General features: G+C 35.7%; 1 protein-coding gene across 1 annotated transcript in view; it reads left to right on the plus strand.

The window, feature by feature from the left end:
- Positions 1-19,835, plus strand: part of LOC148821136 (teneurin-2-like) — a 158,326-nt gene that overhangs the window by 39,095 nt on the left and 99,396 nt on the right. Inside the window, 1 exon segment of the mRNA XM_088933428.1 lies at positions 8,126-8,364. Within this exon segment, the coding sequence (XP_088789554.1) occupies positions 8,126-8,364 (239 nt within the window).

Here is a 19,835-nt window from a genome sequence, read left to right on the forward strand (position 1 = left end):
TTGGGGTATCTATTTAGAACCCAAAATGAATCAGCAGCTGAGACACCTTTACTTAATGATCTTTCTTGGTCAGCTATTTCTGTAAGAAACACAAAAATGGCAAAACTTTGGAAACTTTAGATATTGGGTAATTTCACTGAAATGTCAATTATTTTGTTTATAGTTTGTTAATGTAGTTCTCCTTTGTCATCTTCTTTCAGTGAAACATACAAGATACTGGGAGATATTCAATGCTTTGTTATAGTAAATGTACAGTAGTTACATACTGTATTGAGTCCTCATTAAAAACTGAAACTGCCTGAGGAGATCATGTTTTGGAAGCAAAGCTTTCTGTCATGTTCCTCAGATGAGGAAATATTTTGAAACTGTTTAATTAGTTTTTATTTTAAGGATTCAACTAAAATTTGAAGTCACACATTAGTGTTCTCTTTGAGATGTGAAACTCCTAACAGTCAAAGTGTTTACTCTTTGTAAATGTGATTGTTGTGAATAAGATGATTAACTTTACTTCAAGGGAAATGTTATTGCTGGCTTTGTAGTTGTGCAGCCTAGCTGCAAGTGTAATCTTAACATATGTGAACTCGAGACACTTAATCCTTTGCTTTTAAATCTTTTAGAACATTTGCATTGCTGCCTTTTTCATTTGCTCTGTATTGCTCAATTTAATGGGTTCAGCTAGACATTTTAAATCAAGTTGGTCATTTTGTTGTATATTTATAAAATGTATAAACTTAAATGATCATCTTGAATTAAAAAGCCTAGCTGAATATAATATACATGTTATTCCAAGTAAAGGAATTGAGCAATGTAATACTGTTGTTAGAACAACTCTAGGATCTTCTCACAGAGACTGATGAACCAGATGAAAAACCTAGTCAAAGGATAATTTTGGCTTCTGATGAGTCACCATTAGAAGTGGAAAATAGGAAACTATCATGAACCTTACTGCTCTGACATGTTCCCTGAAATGGTAGCCCAATTTGTTCAATGGCGAGGAACCTTTTGCAAGAGATTCAATAAGTGATATTGTAATAATCATATAATGATATGATGCCCTCTGATCAGATTGGGTTTAATGGGCTTCCTCTTGGCTGGGATGCAAGAACTCACAGCACAGTTCAGTAAAGGTTTGAGACGGGTTTTAATTTGTACCAAAAAAGGCTATTTCCAGAGAACACTGAAGAAGACACACACAAGGTGCATCCTCCACAGCAGTGCTACAGAGTAGCAGTATAGTCTAGGTATAGCCGTGCCCACCCTATGTTATTACCATGAATGGGTATTTAAAAGTGACTATTACCTAAATATTGGAAACATAGAAAATACTTACACTGATGGCACAGTGGCTAATCCTGACAATAGTATCCCCACCTTTATTTCTGTAATGTCACACAATTGCACTCAAAGCCAGGTCAGAGGAAAGACCCCCCTGGCCAGAGGCCTTAACCATTCAGCACATACAGTACGTACAGTAACCATTCTATGGATTATTTCAGAATGGCCGAAGGGGCCGTCTATTTAGGGATATATGCTGCTGGATATGCATTCGCAAGTGATGCAGAGGCTTCTGTTGCAACAAAAGGTGCTTGGTGTGGATGGTGACTGTGTACAATTAAGGGATATTTGGACAAGAAAATAGCCCTTAGTATATACTGTAGATTAGATGGTTGGCAGTCTGAGATGATTGGTAGGTCTGGAAAAAAGCTGAAGGCTCCTCCTGTACCAGAATCTTACTTGATGACCTTGGAAATAGAAAGTGTGTTGAAATGGAAAGAAAGCACAAGTGAAATGCAGTCTTAGGTGCTGGGGTTTCTTGAGGGATTGTTGTATCAAGGGCTTTTTTTGGCTATGACAAGGGTCTTGTCAATACAGTGTGAGGGATGTCCCCTGTCAGTGAAAGAAGATAATCCATTGGATAACCCATTTATCTTTTTTCAAAAGAATAACACATCGGGCCACTCTGGCCACTCTTTGAAGAATAATTTATTTTGAAACTCATTTCTTACCTAGTACCATTTCTGCATTAGTTCTTTGTAGGTAAAATACTGTAAAATTGAGTCAGCTGGAGATTTTTTTCTTCAGCCTAGCACTCATGAAGTTTTTTTTTCTAGTATTTCTTCTCTTTTAACTATTTTTTATATTAAATAAATGTTTAGACATGCCCTGAAACGATTAATCTTCTGTGAGTGTTCATGCTAGGCTGGATATTGCATGGAAATCTAAGCATTTTTCAGTTTAGCCCATCTGTTTCACCAAGAGTGTTCCACAGCATTTAGACATAGGCAGTGTATTTTTTTAAAAAAGAGCTTTGTAATGAATTGTGAACGTAATTTTGTATATGACTAGTTCAATAATAATAGAAAACAATATGGTCTCGAAGATTATTTTTTGAAGATATTGAAAAAGCAGTGACCCCAAACACGAACCACGAAGAACACCAGACATAATTAGATGAATAGTTTTGTCAATTTAAAATATCTGTTTGAGATTTATATTATTAAGTCTCCTCCTAAGAAACCAGCATACCTTTGAAATGTTTGTTCTGGCTTCTCAATGTGATACACAGAAATGAAACACCAAAATGAAAAAAAGTAAAAAACCAAGAAATGAGATGTACATTATTCTTTTCCCACATAATATCTTACCTCTGTTGCCTTAGAGCTTTAATTTTCACTTTTAAAGTTTTTACTTTGAACTTGAATTTTTTGAATCATAATTTAAACATTTCATTCATCTTCAAAGTAGGTGCAGAGCCAGGTGGCTCGGGTACTTTTTAAATCACTTGCTTTGACAAAAATACAAAACAAAATCAATGTGCAATAAAACATTTATGTCAATTAACTGTATTTACAAGGAAAATACTTTGTAAGCTAAGAGTACTTAATTTTTAGACATAAATCTTCTGTACCACTAAGAAATCTTGCACAGCTGTCAGATAACCATGTTCTTTGATTTAGCATTAAAAAAAGAAATCTGGTGACAGGCCCCAAACCACCTTTATTAATTTCCTTTTGTCACCTTTGTCAGTTATCAAAATGAATGCCTTCAACCTCTTTTAGAAAAATTAGTTGGCATTCAAAATTTGGGATCTTTTGACCTTGGGCTTTGAATGAAGCATTTATTGTGTTTTAGTTTAATTTAAAACAGTGACAGTTGAACTTGCCCCGAAGGACTGTAACCGTATTTTTAGACATGCACTTGTGCTACCTGTCTGTCAGGCAGTTTCTAGTTGCAGTGCTTTTTTTGCCTGTCTAACAATATCTCTGTCACGGTGTACCAGAGAGGAGTAACAAGGGCTTTCTGTCTTTAGGCAACGTGTGTGGCAGTCTGTCTCCTTACTTTAACACTTCCTCACATGTAAAAGAAAAGACACAACGACAAAACAAAGATAGTGCCCATAGGCTGCTGAAAACAAGGCACAAGAAACTCTCCTGATACATTCTAATAGATAATAATTGAGAAGCTTCTCAGCTTTACAAGCTGCAGGTACATACATTGACATAGGACAAAAGAATGCTCTTGCAATACCATGTGTATTTATTTTTAGTATAAGGATATGTTTCAGCTTTAACGTTCATGTTTTGGATGCTTAGCTACACGTTGGCTTGTTTTCCAGTGTTCTCCTTCAAGGTTATAGACAAATATCCAATGAGATGTGAGAGATTTTAAAAAGATCATTGCAGATGAGCGAGTAATTCTGCAAAATCCTCCTTTGATGTGGTTTATGGCCTTTTATGAAAGGTCCCACGGGGCACTTTGAGAGGTGAACAAGAGCCATCCTTTTTGGAATTGGCAGAATGAGATCTGCAGGTTGTATCATTCCTGGGAGATATAGGCACAAAATCTGAAAAGCCTCTATTAAAGTATACCCATCTCTTTCATTAGTTTTCACAAGGCTTTGCCAAGTGCGTTCTGGAGCTGCAATGACAATGTTTCTTCTGAAACACAGAGATATCAATCTGGTAATTCCCACAATAAAGAAAAGAGAAACAAAGTGTACAGTATATGTGTTTGCCATTGGGGTTAGTGTGATTTTCAGGTTACATTAATAGAATTTTTAATGTGAAATACACACTAGGAGTTGTTAGGAGCGTGCTTGTTATTTCAAAATGTTATTTATACTGAATCATACATATATTAAAGTGTAGTTTGATGCAAAGTGAAATAATTAATAACCACTATGTGTCATCTGAAGCAGTGTAGTGGAACAGTTTTGTTATGTTCATAAGCTTTCTATTCAATTTTGGCATCGTTTTGCCAACTAATTGTACACTTCTTTGATGAAGTGTTGTTACACTGTGTGTAATGCAAACCACGGTGCACATCATGCGTAGAGATTTCATTATGAAAACAGTCATTTGTATCTACACTTTCCTTTCATTTTAGATTTTTTGATATCCTGTTTTGCGTGTTCATTTTATTCCCCCATCACTCCAAGTGTTGCACTGTTAGTATTATCCCAGCAACAAATACATTCTGAACAGTTGTTTAAAAAATGACAGTGATTTGTCATGGGAAAGCCTAATAGCATTACAGGATATTTTGAGGTTTATTTTTAAGACCTGCTGTGTTGAAGTCTGAGCAACAGTGATATTGTTCCCTACGCTATGCCTTGCATTCATGCTTTGAGGAATGTTTTCAGGAGCACCTCTACAGAGCTCATATTACGTTAGAAAATAAAAGAAAAAATCTGTAAATGGAGTTGACGGATTGTACATAATTGTCTGTCTCAGCAAGTAGTGTCTGGACTAGAGAATGGGATGTCAAAAAGGGTTCTTAATGTATAAATGAAGAGTCTTGTTCTTTGCTTCTTTTCCAGCAAAAAAAAGTTTGGTCTTTCCATGGTAAAATTAAATTCCTTTGAGACAGCTAATTTATCTCTTTTAATATAAAATCCAGAGACAACGTGTTAGTCTTGTAATATCATCTGCTTCTTGAGCTTCCTCATATCTAAAAGATCAACTTGGGAATATTGAAAACAGCTGTCTGTTTAGTCTCATGTACAGACTGCATATGATAAGAGTTTTTTTTTAATTCATTTTTAATCGCAAAAATGCAAGCAATACATTTGTATGGGCAAGAATGTAAGAACCAAACATAAAAATATCAAAAAGACTCCCAAAATAGCTTCCTTTTGCACCTCTTGTAAGTTTGGATTGCAGGACAGAAAATAAACATATTCCCATTCATTTACAGAACAATCTTGGGCTCCGCACACTTTGTCACAGGTGGAAACATTCTCATTTTTCTTTTTATGAACTATGCAAATTTCTCGTCAGTATATTAAAACTTACTAAATGTTATTAGAAATATGTCTCTTTTAATTTAAGGTATTAATGCACCTGAACCCTGTTTACATAGACAGTTGTGGATTTGCACAACAGCCTTCCTTTTCACAATCTGTCAGACATTAGGAGAGTTTATTGATGTAATTAAGTAATAAATTATTTATACAAAGCTGAATCTCCAAAGTTATATAATGTACTGTATATAGTTAATGCAATTGCTGAGTGCTGATTAGATAGATAATGTTCTTAATCAGATGAATGGGCTTTATTTTATTGCATTTATCTGCTGTTTATGAATACCATTGAAGTCACATCATGCAAATTATATTCTCTACTGGAGATAAAGAACTGGGGTGCAAGAAAAGAGAATTAAAGCTAACATTCAAAATTATTGTTGCATTTGCACAACAGGCTTCTCAGCTGCTTTCTTTTTCAAAACTCACTGGAACACTTGATGGGAAGGAAGGTAGCTACTGTACTGTTAAGTAATGATACTCTGTAGACAAAGAATCATTTTTTTTTTATCGTGGAAGGAGTTAAAAAGTTTAAACAGAAATATATTATTTCTAATAATATATTAGAAGAAATATATTATTTCAAGAGATGAGGCTGAATAATAATTATATTGTTGGTAGATGTCTATCTAACCAGGCAGCTCTGCAATTCCATTAGTACAGTAACTTACCTCTTTCTAAGTGCGTTCATTATAATGTTAAATTGCCGACACCACCTGCCTCTCCTCCTCCTAGACCATCTTTCACATCTTCCTCTCAATGTCAAGACACAGCTGCTTCTACTTATTCAATCTGTGCATCTAGCATGTTTATACCTTTTTTAATTTATTCTGTTTTTTTCTGTTATATTTTGAGGGTGATACGGTAAATAATATACTACACAGTTATTACTATATTATATATACTATAATCAAATATTATAGTATAATATTTCAGTTATTAGATGATCTTTTATTGACATTGTCAGCTGAGAGTGTTTGTGGCATATCTGTGAACAAATCATAATTAGTCAACAAACTGATCTGTGAGTCAGACACCACACACATACAGTACCCAAGCTATTAAATGAAATAGCCACTGTTATCAAGTAGTGACATGGCTGCAAATGCCATTCTGAGTTTTGAAAATCAGTTATTAGACACAGTGTAAAGTGCAGTGCAAATTCCTTGTACAAAACATGATTATATTGATTTTATGGGAGAGGTTGAAGAGGGTGAGGCCTATTCAACACTAAATTTAGATGTGCCCCATTCAATTATGAAAGTGCCCACAGTATATACTATATTTTGTATGTTAAAAGATGTTTTTTTATTGTTCTGCTATGTAGTTTGTGATAAAACGTAGAGCATGTAAAGTATTCTATGTACTATGTGGGGTTTTAGAACTAAACTGTTCACTGCCAGAAAGAATACATTTGTAGAAGGAAAATGTTAGTTCCAATTGAATTTCTTCTCCAAGAAAGTATGATAACATGATTTTAAAGACTATTAGAAATCTGGATCGTCTGAGATACTGTACTTCTAGCAGTACAATCCTCAGTATTGTCCAGCACATTACTGTCTGCTGTAATTAGTGAAAATATGTGAAACAGTATGGGGTCTTCACGGTGAGCTGTTGTCGGGTTGTCAAGGTTCATGCTAGCCTCTTGCAGCATTGATGAGCGCAATGAAGAATTTGCAAAAAATGCATCATATAGTAAGTACTACACAGCCAGCCTTTACATCTCACAAAATCAGCAGCTCCTAACGTTTCACGAGGAAGATCGTTGTAGCATCTAGCAACCTGTTGTAGCTGTAAGGAAATTCAGAGTGAGTGTGTTATAAATTATTGAAAAGCACAGCATCTCTTAGATGTGCATTTGTTGTATAACTTTTACTTCACTGAATCTGTCAGTATTGATAATTGTTTGCCTTTGTCATTGCATTCGCTGGCAGAGCGTACTGTGTACATGAAAGAATGAAGTAAATTACTGAGCATTCACATAAAGCCTTTTAAAGGGCATCAAAACAATGCCTCTACAAATTTCTGAATGTACCAATTTGGACACTTCCAGAAAAAGCAAGTCTCCTCACTTATAAGTAAAGAAACTGCTCCCACTGTTCATTTGTTTCAGGATCATTAGAAAATGCTATCAAGGTTCCTAGGAGCAACACAAGTCAGACTTGTCCTGCAAATTATGTAAATAGAGTGAAGAAATAATCAAGTCACCAAGCTTTCCATGGCCTGCAGTACTTTGCAAATGGCAAAATGCTCAGCAACAATTTTCCTGAATGTGTATGAGACAAAATGAGACAGCATGTTTGAGGAACATTACTAACTGGAATCGCTCCTTGACATTTTGTAGCTTCAGTTTAAAATAGAAATGCTTGCAAAATATATTTCTGAAGTTCTCTCCAGAATAAAATACAAAACGCATTTTTCCCCTTTCAGATTTCACTAAAAATAAACACAGCTTTAATGAACATACTGTAGAACTGGCACAAGAGAGTGTTTCTAATATCAAAAGAGTAGTCTCGTCAAGCATTTAAAGAAATGCCCAAGTGAATTTATGTCTTCCAAGATCGCTTTCAAGTTGTAGACAACATAAAATGTCCAGACTTTGTTTAAATTATCCACTGACTTTTTCCATTTGGTGTAATTTATCCACTCAGTTTTTCAGTCTTTACTGAGCTTCTGCTAAGTGTCTAATTATGCCTTACTGCTCTAGTCCATTCTGTGCCAGGTGGAGAGTTTAAGGATAACTTTCCTAATCCCATTTTTTACTTTGTACCCAGGATATTTTTTCCTGCTTTCACACCTGAATAACTTGTTTTGTTTCTACAGGCATTTTCTCTTTAAGACATCTTCAGGGACCACTCCCCTCTTCAGCAGCTCATCTCCGGGCTACCCATTGACATCCGGTACCGTCTACTCCCCACCACCACGACTCCTTCCCCGAAACACCTTTTCTCGCAGCGCATTCAAGCTGAAGAAGCCCTCTAAATACTGCAGCTGGAAATGCGCCGCTGTGTCAGCCATTGCTGCTGCTGTTGTCCTGGCTATACTGCTTTCCTACTTCATAGGTATGTCCCTTCGCTTTTAAATGTTTCTGCGTTGTGAGAAATAGCACACCTGAGTCCCATAGGTTTGGCAGCAGGACTAAATAACAATGTTTGGTTATTTTGAGGTTTGGAATAATGCACTCTTCCTGTTCTATAATGATACAATTCACTAGCTCAGTGCTACCTGAAAAAATCCCTTTGCACTGCTATTTGAATGGCTTTCAATGTTTATATGTTGATAGTGCAGTATTGAAGAAAATAGAAATAAAATGTGTTCTTTAAGAGCAGATTTTATTTCCAAACATATACAGTACCATGCTGAAGAAGAATCTCTTGAGGTATATAGGATGAATGGTATGTGTATACAGCAGCTAAGTTTCTGAAGTATCGGAAGTGGGATTTGAAAGCATTTCTCCTCTACATTTAGCAAATTTTGTTGCTTCCTGACTTATACATCACTTGTATTGCCTTGTTCCCAAGCACGTTTACAAAACTAAATCGTTTAACCCAGAAAGTTGTAATATGGTGTGCTTTATCGATGAGAGCACATGAAAATAGTCAACAAATGAATTTCACCTGGGATTTGCAGCTTGGAAAAATATATTGTGCTCCTTTTCTTGGTTGCTAGCTAAATAAACAGACCCTCACACTTGTTTGGGTTTAATACTGTTTTATGTGAAATGGCTTTCATTGTGCATTGACTCCTGCATGCATGAAGTGGATCACAGTGATGCGGATATAAGTGCTCTCCTAGCTGCCTGTGTCTACAAACCCAAGACGTGGTTAAGATTTGTAAAGCTTGGCTTGACACCATTACTGCATGGCATTTGGAGACAGTGAAATTTTCAATACCAGAATTCATAGTGATTTTGATGCTGTTAGCTGCAAATATTTAATCTACAGAGCCAGCTGTCCAGCATTGGTTAGGCTTATAAGGTAGATAATATCCATATAGTATTTTTTGCTGTACCACTGAATTACTTTGAATTTGCTTTTGCTCTATTTGTTGATGTTTTCCAGCAGGAATTTCTAAAACCTATTATTTAGCAGTCCTTACCCGCACTTGTATACTTATAAGGACAGCTGCATTTTCAAAACAATTTAGAATTAGCAGTCCCCTTTATAGTGCACAAAGAAACATGCTTATTTATAATTGGTCATTATGTGCCAATGCATTCCATGGCATTTGAGAGAAAACAATCAAATAACCCAATCTTATGATAATTTCAAGATTGGATGTTGCTTACTGTTATCTATGAAAATCTTGCAGCTTGTGAGTTGATTGTTCCCAATACTTTATTAAATGACTACAATTCTAAAATATTTGTCATGAGCTTCTTCATAGAACAGCCTTTAATGCTTTTATTTCTCATGCAGTGTGTACATGACATATGAGGGTATAAAAAGAAACAAGCAAATGCAGTTTTGTTTTTCATGGTTTATTTCAATATTTAGGCATTAATGTTGCTTTCATTCTGATCTGTATTGTGAGCTTTGATGTATTATACATTGTGATGATGTATTGAGAACCTTCAGAACGAATTGGAAAACTCGACAATAAGAGATTTCCCAGTTCCTTGATGCAGTCTCATCAGTGACTTAAAGGGAAGTTCAGATCGCACAGGGTTAATATTATGATTCCTGAAGAAGAAAGCAACTCTGAGCTACAAACAGAATCGGGTTTACATTTTGAGATATATTACTGAAGGAGGGAGATGGAGGTAGATGTCTTTGAGTAAGAAAGCACAGAAGCAATGTGAACAGAAAGGTTTTCCATTACAAGTGGGATTACGTTCAGATTTAGCTATACATTGTTCTCTGCTGGGCCACAGCTGTGGTATGCCTCTGTAATTCTACCCATGAATTACTTGCAAATAAAGCTGCCATTACAGCACTCTGCTTTCTAAACTCTAGAACATGAGAAAGAGCAGTTTCTTGAAGAACTGTTAAAATTGATTTGAAAATCTAAGATTTAGTCAGTGCAATTCTTTTTTCTTAATGTTTAAAGAAGACCAGCTTGCCACTGGTATTGGAACATTAAGTGCATCACAATCCCATGATTGGAGCAGCCAGAAGCATTGTTAAAGTGAATCTACTGTACAGTTGAAATTAGGGGATGAGGAGTAGTGTTTGGAATTGGACAATAATGTGCTGGGATGCGACACGTATTCTGTAGTGCACTAGCGGGATGACCTCTTTTGCAATACTCTGCTGTCTCTGACTCAGCGAGAATAAAACCAGAGTCAATCTAGACAGAAAGCATAGTGTAATATGTGAAAAGTTCCTAAATAAATGCATGGATACTGGATTGTATTGTAGCTAACATATTACTATATCATGTTAAGTAGGAACATTCAAGGCGCATACTATGATGAGATATTTTTTTCAAGCTCTATGTTAAATTGACAAAAAAAAAACTGCAATCAGCTGGGTAAAAAGATATCTATTTTTAAAGTTCATTTCTAAAAGAAATACAACCATTATACTCTTTCAAAATTAATTATTAATAAGTTATTCTCATCAGTTACATTTTTAATGACTGTAACCTTGAGGAAAAATGACAATTAATTGCACATATTTTTATTACCAAGAGACTTGCGTTGTAGAGCCCTTGTCGTCTGGAGCGAACCATAAAGCTTTTAGAGATTTTACATTCACATTGTGAGGTGTGCATGCTCTGTAGGCCAGCATTGCCTCACTAGTGTTTTCCTCTCAGACTGATAGTTTCAAGCTCTCAAGACCATAGAGGTCCAAACATACTCTATCCCTAAAGCTTTTAAAATGTTATGAAGCACGGTCGAGACATCTTCAGGGTTTGCAACCTGGTTGCTAGGATACAGGTGAGCTATCCTGATGCAAGGAAATCAAGTCTGGCATCATGTTTTCTGGGGAATAAAGGTTTTCTTTTTATCTGTCTCATGAGAGATTTTTTAGGTACGGTAGCAATTAAAGCATAAACAACAACTAACTAATTTTCTCTAATTGATGAAAAAAGAATGAATTGAATCTCAGGGTAATTTGTTCTTGCTTCTACATTTATGTTTTTACTTTAGTACATTAGAGTATTTTCATGCTGTACAAGTTCCTGAATACATTTCTGAAAGAAGATCACCTTCTTGAAATGTCAAGGAATATTTTAGCGCTTTCAAGATTTAAGTGTTCAAACCTTGTTTCAGTAATGCATAATAGGAATCACAGAATAGGAAGCATTTACTTCTCTTTCTTGTGATCAGAGAGAGGTAAATGAGACAGTAATGCTGAGAGAGCAGGCCATTTCCTCATGGTGGATATTAAATGCAGCCATACTGTATAGTGTAGTTCAGCATCTGCTGTAAGATTTGCAGTAATCCCACTGTTGATATTAGTTTCCCTACCTTCAACATATAACAGAATTAAACAGATTTTTGTTGTATTTTTAACAGGATCTATAGCTATCTATGTATTTTTATCATGTGCATTCAGACTTTATGCATGAATAATTCAAATGGTGCTCAGATGTCTGTCTTTTGGTGCACGTCCACTGTTGATTGCATCCATATTTATGAGAATCTCATTACCCCTTATAGGGTTTAGTCTTTTATGATGGCTGACATTGCAGGGGAATTGAAAATGTTAAACAAAAATGTTGGAAAGCCAGTGTCAGCATGCACTGACAAGATCAAGCCTCCATAAAGAGACCACCTCCATCCACTGCCGTGCTTGGCCACCTTATGTCTAACCAGAGATCTCCGCAGCATGGCAAGCAAAACCACAGGCATTGACACGGCGTTGCATGTCTGTCTTTTTCTTCTCAGCCAGCTCAAAGACTTTTCAAATTAGAAAAGAATACAAGTCCCACTTTGCCCTTGAGCACGCAGAGGAGGATACAGACATCATCTGTTGGTGAAACTTCTGGTTAGCTCCGTGTCACCTCTGTGTCGAGAGACAGTGGATTGTAATATATCATTAATGACTGCCCATGTGGTGACTGTCAACGCTGTACAGACGGAAAACAAATCCCCTTACATGCTGTGTGGAAATAGTTTTCCCTCAGTCTGCAAGATTTTTTTTTGTCTGTGCTTACCAGCTGAGAAGTGTATGTTTTTTAATAGAGTTTCATGAATTCTGTTTGGTTTTTTACGTAACGTTCATAGTCAATCTATTAGATATAAGTACATTTTGCATGTCATCTTATTTGTACTGTATCAGCATAAAAAAATATCCTAGTAAGTGGGAATTTAATTGCATGTTGCTTCAGTTTCTTAGTGAAGTCTACTGAGTTGTCTTTGTACCTTAGGTTTGTCAATCCAACACATAGCACATAGCTTTACATATACTGTGTTATACAGTATTAGTGATCTCTCTATATGAGATTGTATTCTTCATTAAATTGTAAACTGTGTAGATGATACTTAATTAACTTAATGCTTTGTTCTTGCATTTTCCCTTTTTATTATGGTGGACTTCACTGCTCCTGTGTCTTTTTATCCTGCATTCGGTCTGTTATTCAGGGTTTGAATGGTTTATTATAAAACAGAGTAAACTGCATTCTGCAGTCAACATATACAGTACAGTATGTAATACTTGGGATAAAGAATTTGCATGAACTAGCAATATAGTGTTCCATTTTATTGTCATATGGAAATAATTTAATAACTGTCTTACATTTCCACACATTTTACATAATTTCTCTGCATATAAGAGTATTCTTTTAAACATCTCTTTATATTTTCAGACTTTATATACTGTATACATTAGACATACTGTAAATAACGTGTTATTTTCTTAAACTCATCATTGAAACATGATTCCAGTTAGGTTTGTTATTTCTGAATACAGACAAATGTACCCTTTCCCTCCACTGAAATATGTTAGGCTTCTCAGTTCTGCTGCAATTAAAATCCATAGGATGCTATATTCTTCACATTCCTGTTGGGAGTTCAGCTTCCTGCCCCCTCTAAGCATCATCAGGATTGTGCTCTATTCAATACATGTGACACTGTAATGACAATATTTTGAATCTAACTAAAAACACACCGGTACTCATAATTTGTAAAAAAAAAAACACTAATTTTTGCAGATAACAAAATGCTGAGATATGTAAAAACTGGTCCCTTTTTATTTGTTTCTGTAGGTAGAACTGTTTGCTTGTGTCAAGCTAAATTAGTGCACATAAATGAATAATGATCTGCATTTTACCTCTTCTATTTATTTATATTTGGTTCTGCTGGCAGGCTTAATCACACACGCTGTCACATCCAAGGGATTCTTGTGTATTTAGTTTCATATCGAATTTGCCTCATAAGAAGCAGTTCAATAAATAAATGACATCAGGGCTTTTATTTTGATATCCTTGACCCCTCCAGTTTTATTGATTATTTTCCCAGCTAATCTCTCTGTACTGTCATTTACTGTTCATTTGGTAAGGAGATGGCAAGCATAAATGATAAATGACTCAAAGTGATACCAGTAAGCAATTTCAGTTTGCTCTCTCATATTAAGAGTGAATCTTTGGATAGATTTAGGTCTTTTTCTTTTTTAATTTTTGCAACCAGTTAAACGAGGCGGAGATAACTTAACTGGGGAAAACAAATGAAAACCTATCAAGCAGTTAATAATGTTAATCTTTTTAAAAAGGCTTGATGGGCAGAATTCCACTGTGAGGAGCATTGTCAATACTGGAATACACTAGAATGAAGAATGAATCTCTAGCATCATGTACTACTCTCACTTCTAAAACGAACACAAAGTCAAATTTTCCGGACAAGTAGTTTTTATTTGTGATCATGCTATTAATATGAATGACAAACACTTAGTAAACACTTAGTACATTTGATCATATTAGAACAAAAACAGATCCAGTGATGTCCTTAAGTGATTCAGATCCTTTCTTTTTTTCACACATTAACCCTTCCATCACTTCGGTAAAGCTTTGTCTTGGTTTCCTCTGTTCATGAAACTTCAACACTATCAGAATTGTTTAATTCTGATAATTTGACCCGAGAGGACAATATTGAACTGAATTTATGAAAAAGTAAAATATCGCAATGGACTGTCGCCCCTTCTGGTGTGAATCCCGCCTTGCGCCTGTTGCTTGCGGGAATCGGCTGTGTTAGTTAAAACGGTTAGATAAAAGATAGAGGGATGGAAAAATACAATACTTAGGAGTTGTATTTGTTAGACATGAGAAATTATTATTATTTAAGTTCATAATGCTCTTAATTTAGATTTCACTGTGTCCCTTATTTACATAAAAGGGTCATTTCTAATGAAGGCATTTGTTTTAGGGTGCTGTAGTTGGAGCCAACTATTCAGCCAAGCACAAAATCCCTGTTTGAATCATTAAGTAATAGTAATTGGATCCAAAAGTGCCATGAGCCACTAACCTTGAAAAACGAAACAGATTAAAATATATATATATAACAGGGATATGTGAAAGTTCCTGTATCTTTATACTACTCTCCTGAGAATGAGCAAAACAGCAGGGAAACAAAGCATTGGAATAATTAACATGAATAAAAAAAGAGTTTTACGTTTATTTTATGTTTTGTTCTGTCAGGTATGTTAGGTTAAAAAATATTAACAATCTTTTTTTTTTACTTTGTTATTTTGCACAATAGTCAATTGACTGGAACCCTCAGTAAGAATGAGAAATGGTGAAGAAATTGATGTTTTTAGGCTGATACTGGTTTTGCAGCTTTAAGTGTGTGGATGTTTTTCCCTGTGATCTGGATACGGGCTGTTGATTATCATCTGCTGTTGGTGAAACATAATGGAGGGTGACGCCATGAAGGCTTAAGTCCGTACAACTTTTCCCAGATGTCAGATTGGGTTTCATTTTTGCCATTTGTCATTTCTGTCATGACTGAATTCTGAAACCAGATTGATATATAGGCTGATTGTCAATTTTCAGCAGAGGGGTGGATTAAATTGCTTTGTGTCGCATGTTTTAAATGATATATTATTCTTTTGTTTTCAACCTTAGCAAACTAATACATTTTTAAAATGTTCAAAATATGTATGTAGTATAACAGTATGCCATTTTTGGAACTTAACACTATTTACTTTAGATTCCTAGAAATATATTATATATAAAATATAAATATATGTAAATTGTTACCTGTATTAAACAGTATATACTGTATTATGTATAGTAAGGATGCAAATGAAGATCTAAACATTTTTTCAAATACTGTAAATATCTCATAATTAGCAGTTCAATGTGCCCTATTCATCAGGACAGTACGTTAAATGGGTCTTAATTAAAATTTAATCTTAGATTGTTCTTTTTGTAATGAGAGTACAGCAAAGACAAATCAATTGACTTTAATAAAGCCTGTGTAATTGGCATGACTGGAGTTTATGTTGTTTTCTAGGTACAATAGATTTAGGGCATTTTGTTAGTCTTCCTAATTAAGAAATTCTGAAAACAGAAACATTGAACATTGGATGTTTCAAAAGCACGGGTTCTTTAAAACTGCAAAGTATGTTGAATTGAATAAAACACAAGAAAGGCAGATGGCAGTGTAACTGAAACTGGTTTTTCATCCTCGCTATTCGAGCAGTGTAAGTGAGAAAATTAGAACAAAAATGTTGCTTGTAGAAATAAAAAATAGAAGCACTGTTAGTTTGTATCATTCAGGGAAACCTGTGTTTGCATAAATCAGAGTTGATCAGAATTAGAACTGACACACCAAATGAAAAGGAAAATTTTTGCCTGTGGCAAACTAAGGCATTCTGCAAGATGGCTAGTTGTTTCATGGCTCTGTCCTGGCTTAATAAAAGTGTTTTACAGCCTGCTTCATTAAATCTACTGCAGACATTTTTTATACTTGTTTGGTAAAGATAAACTGACACAAAGTAGTCAAAAAGTATTCAGGATCTAATGTAATGTCTAATAATATGTAAGATATGATAATTTCTTAATTCAATATTATAGCTGCTATGGCTGTCCCAACATTTTATGTCAGATTCACTTGTATATTAAATTGTACTTATGTAAAGTTCAATTGTACTGTGAAAGAAATACAGGGGAATTACAAGTAATACTCATTTCAAGATGTTTTCCTTTGAAAACCATCACATCCTCAGATGACATGTGAAATAGGTTGGTACTGTACCAATTTTGTTTCCTACATTTTGTTAAGAAAGCACTGATCAAGGCATCCTCTGTTGCTTACTTTCAACAAATTACATTATTTCGACCTATCCTTTAAGGGAGACTTTTTCAGATCTCTGAATTTATATATATATATTTCTGTTGCACATATTATAGTTTTGAAAGAGACCCACAGTTCAACTTAGCATTAATAAAAGAAAAAATGTGAAGTTAAATTTCCCTGAAGTTAGACCGCATCCCTATGGAAATGTTCTATTTATTTTTCATTTTACTTTCATCTTAGATGAATAGAAGAAACAGAGAGCAATAATCCTCCTATACTGACTAGTAGAATTGCTTGGTAGTAAAATTGTAACTACCGGCTGTGTTCAAAAACCACGGATAGTATTGTCTTAGGTTGAAATCTATCATGATTTATTTGTTTTTTCAATAATGATTAGAATTAGCACAAAGTAAAATTAACAAAAAGGTGACATCTGCCTTGCTGCCATGGGGCACTTTGATAGCTCATGCGATAAGACACTGCAGCTGCAGTCCAAAGGAAGCTATTGTCTGCTGTGTGGTGACTAACAAGGAACTGGTGGGCATAGCAATGCAATTCAAAGAGAACCACTTCGTCAACCATAACGTCCATGAAAGTAGGTTGGAACCCTTGTTGAAAGCACTATTTGACGTGTTGCATTATTTTACATTAAAAGGTTTTATTTTAAGCGCTTGGAAATTTACATTAAATATTTAGATTATATTTTAGTTTTTGAGGGATATTCTATTTTTTGTCTAAAAGGACATGAAATATGACGAAATGGCTGTCGCGTTCAATTTCAGAGAAGAAAATTACTTTAATACAACTAGGTTGCAGACACTTACATTTGAGCCTTCAGGAGTGTGGCAGACTTTGCCAAACATTTCCTACTTTTTATTGGCCATAATTGTCTATCATGTTAGGGGATGCAAGTTAAGACCTTTGCATGTTCAAGGCAAGAGGGATCATTACTTAATAAAGGAACAAGTAGAAGTTAAGTCTAGGTTGAAATGTATTGTCAAAAGGAAAAAAAAAGAGTATGTCATTTCATCTATGGGATCTGTTCCAGGATCCATAATTTCCAGTTCATTTTACAAAAGGTTGGCCTCACTACAGCTGAATGATTTTAGGGCCTCTGCACACCCTGGCATTACTGGACTTTGTCATGTCTTGATATCATTTGTATGGAACTACTTACTGCTGAGATCTGTGGTGCTGAGGGGAGGCAGAGACTCAGAGTGCTGCAGCTGACATGGTTAAATCTTTATTGCACTATGCTTTGGTCACTGCTGTCTGATTCTTGCTCATGAGTCCTTTAACTGAAAACTTGGAGGGGCATATCACAGATGGCAGGGGTGAGTGGGGAGCAGTGTTAGAAAGCGCTCTAAAGTTTTGTTATGAAACTGTTCTTTTGGTCTGTTGTCAAGAATGTAAAATAAATCTTATTTCCAACAACGCTAAAAGAAAAAAAGCTACACAAAAGGCCATCCTCCATTGGCTGCAGAGCTGCACTTTTTGTTTCCTCGCTTTTATCATTGTTGCTGGCTCTCGTCGGGAACTGTACTGGAGAAAAAACAATCCCCTGGTCCCTGCTGCCAGAGCGTGCCTGTGCATGCTTGATGTCATGGTGCCGCAGAAAGTCAGGAGTGGAAGGAAATGTGAATGCACGATACCCTGAAGGTGATGAAGTGGGGATATGAGAGCTTATTGATTCAGTGAAAGAGCACCATGATAGTGGCTTCACTTCCCCCAAAACTGTGTGTTCCAATCCAGGATTAACTATATCAGGCTGTCTAGTGTACCTGTTCTACTTTTGAAAAATCTTAATGTTGATCTCTAATACCTTTAGTATCTTGGTAATCTTAAACTTCAACAGCTAGGGAAAGGTTGCTGCATTAGCCGAGAGAACCCTGGGTAGACACTTATTCAGTTTGCTAACTGCTGGATTGCATCAGGTTCCTTATGCAGACGTTCTAATGGCAAATAATTGTGTGGAATTTAATGAACTCCAAAAAGTTCCAGGCTCCCTCACTATTGATGAAAAGAGCTACTCTAGGGGATAGGTCCTTGTTTATTTACTGTATCAAGAGTCTTCCTGACATCATTGACCGAGGCTCTGTGAAAGCAGTAGAAAATGTAAGAAACACAGATGTATCTTGCAATTTTACTTTAAAATTACTCTTTATTACTTGTTAGTTGCATCACTCTTAAGTAAGACTTCCCGTAGGGACTTTAATGCTTTCATTAACACTTCATCAGAAGCTGTTCCTTAAGGGAGCAGTGCCACGTCTGTAATAACAGGTTACATCCCAGAGAGCTCTCTGCTGCCCTCCAGGCCTGTATGCAGCTTTGTAGTTGAACTTCAAAGCAATTGCATTTAAACTGCAAGTCTGCTCAAGGAACTCCTGAAGGGTCAATCTTGAAATTAATGATGCACTACCAACTTATGATTACTGATGGAAGCTGAGGATCAGAAACTGTACCTACTACTTAAAACCTTAATAAAATCATAATATTCAGCATGCTTTTGAGGACTGGCCATTCATGATGACAGACCTTGAAGAGTAAAATTTACAGAAATTTTCATGGATCTGTTTAGGATGCATTCAAAGACTCTGGATTCCTACAACGATGTCTAAAAGTCATGCATAAAATCGTTCAGACACGCAACAGCACAAATGCAGAAAGTGTCCAGCCTGTCAAATATCAAGCCTGGTAAAAAAAGAAGAAAAACAACAAAAAGAAAAACTCAAAAAGAAACCGGTATGCCATGCTTATCATGAAAACAATACCTGTGTGCCATAAGTCTGTTGGAGCACCTCCTCAGATGGTGTCCTCTTCAGCTAAGTGTTAAGGTTTTGTGTAGATCACCCAGGTAGACAAGTACAGTAAGTGTGGTTCATACATTCAGAACACTAAGAAGACACTAATTGTATCAATTTTACCAAAGGTGAAGTTTATGTGTGGCAGTCTATGCAGGTATGACTAGATGCTACAGATTGCCACTCATAGTGATGGATGGCAACCTGACTGTAGGACACTACATTGATACCCTGATGTGACAAAAGTCCAGCATAACGACTCACATCTTTATGATGCTCATGTAACATTGGCTTTATTGCAAGATGAGAATATGACAGTTATGCTGTGCATACCCTACTTCCCAGATTTCAACCCGATTGAATATCTGTGGGATGAGCTTAAATGACCTATATGATCTATGGTATTTATGTCTTTGTTACAACCCCAAGTGACAAAGGGGTGTAACATTTAGGATATTTTTTGGATGCAGGTGGGTTCTGGTGAGGGAAGGGAAGTAGGGTTGGTGCAAAAAGTGATAATTTTAAGGTGAATAAGTGACTGGTTTGTAAT

The sequence above is a fragment of the Atractosteus spatula genome, chromosome 14, assembly GCF_055471065.1.
Source record: "Atractosteus spatula isolate fAtrSpa1 chromosome 14, fAtrSpa1.hap1, whole genome shotgun sequence".
NCBI lineage: Eukaryota > Metazoa > Chordata > Actinopteri > Semionotiformes > Lepisosteidae > Atractosteus > Atractosteus spatula.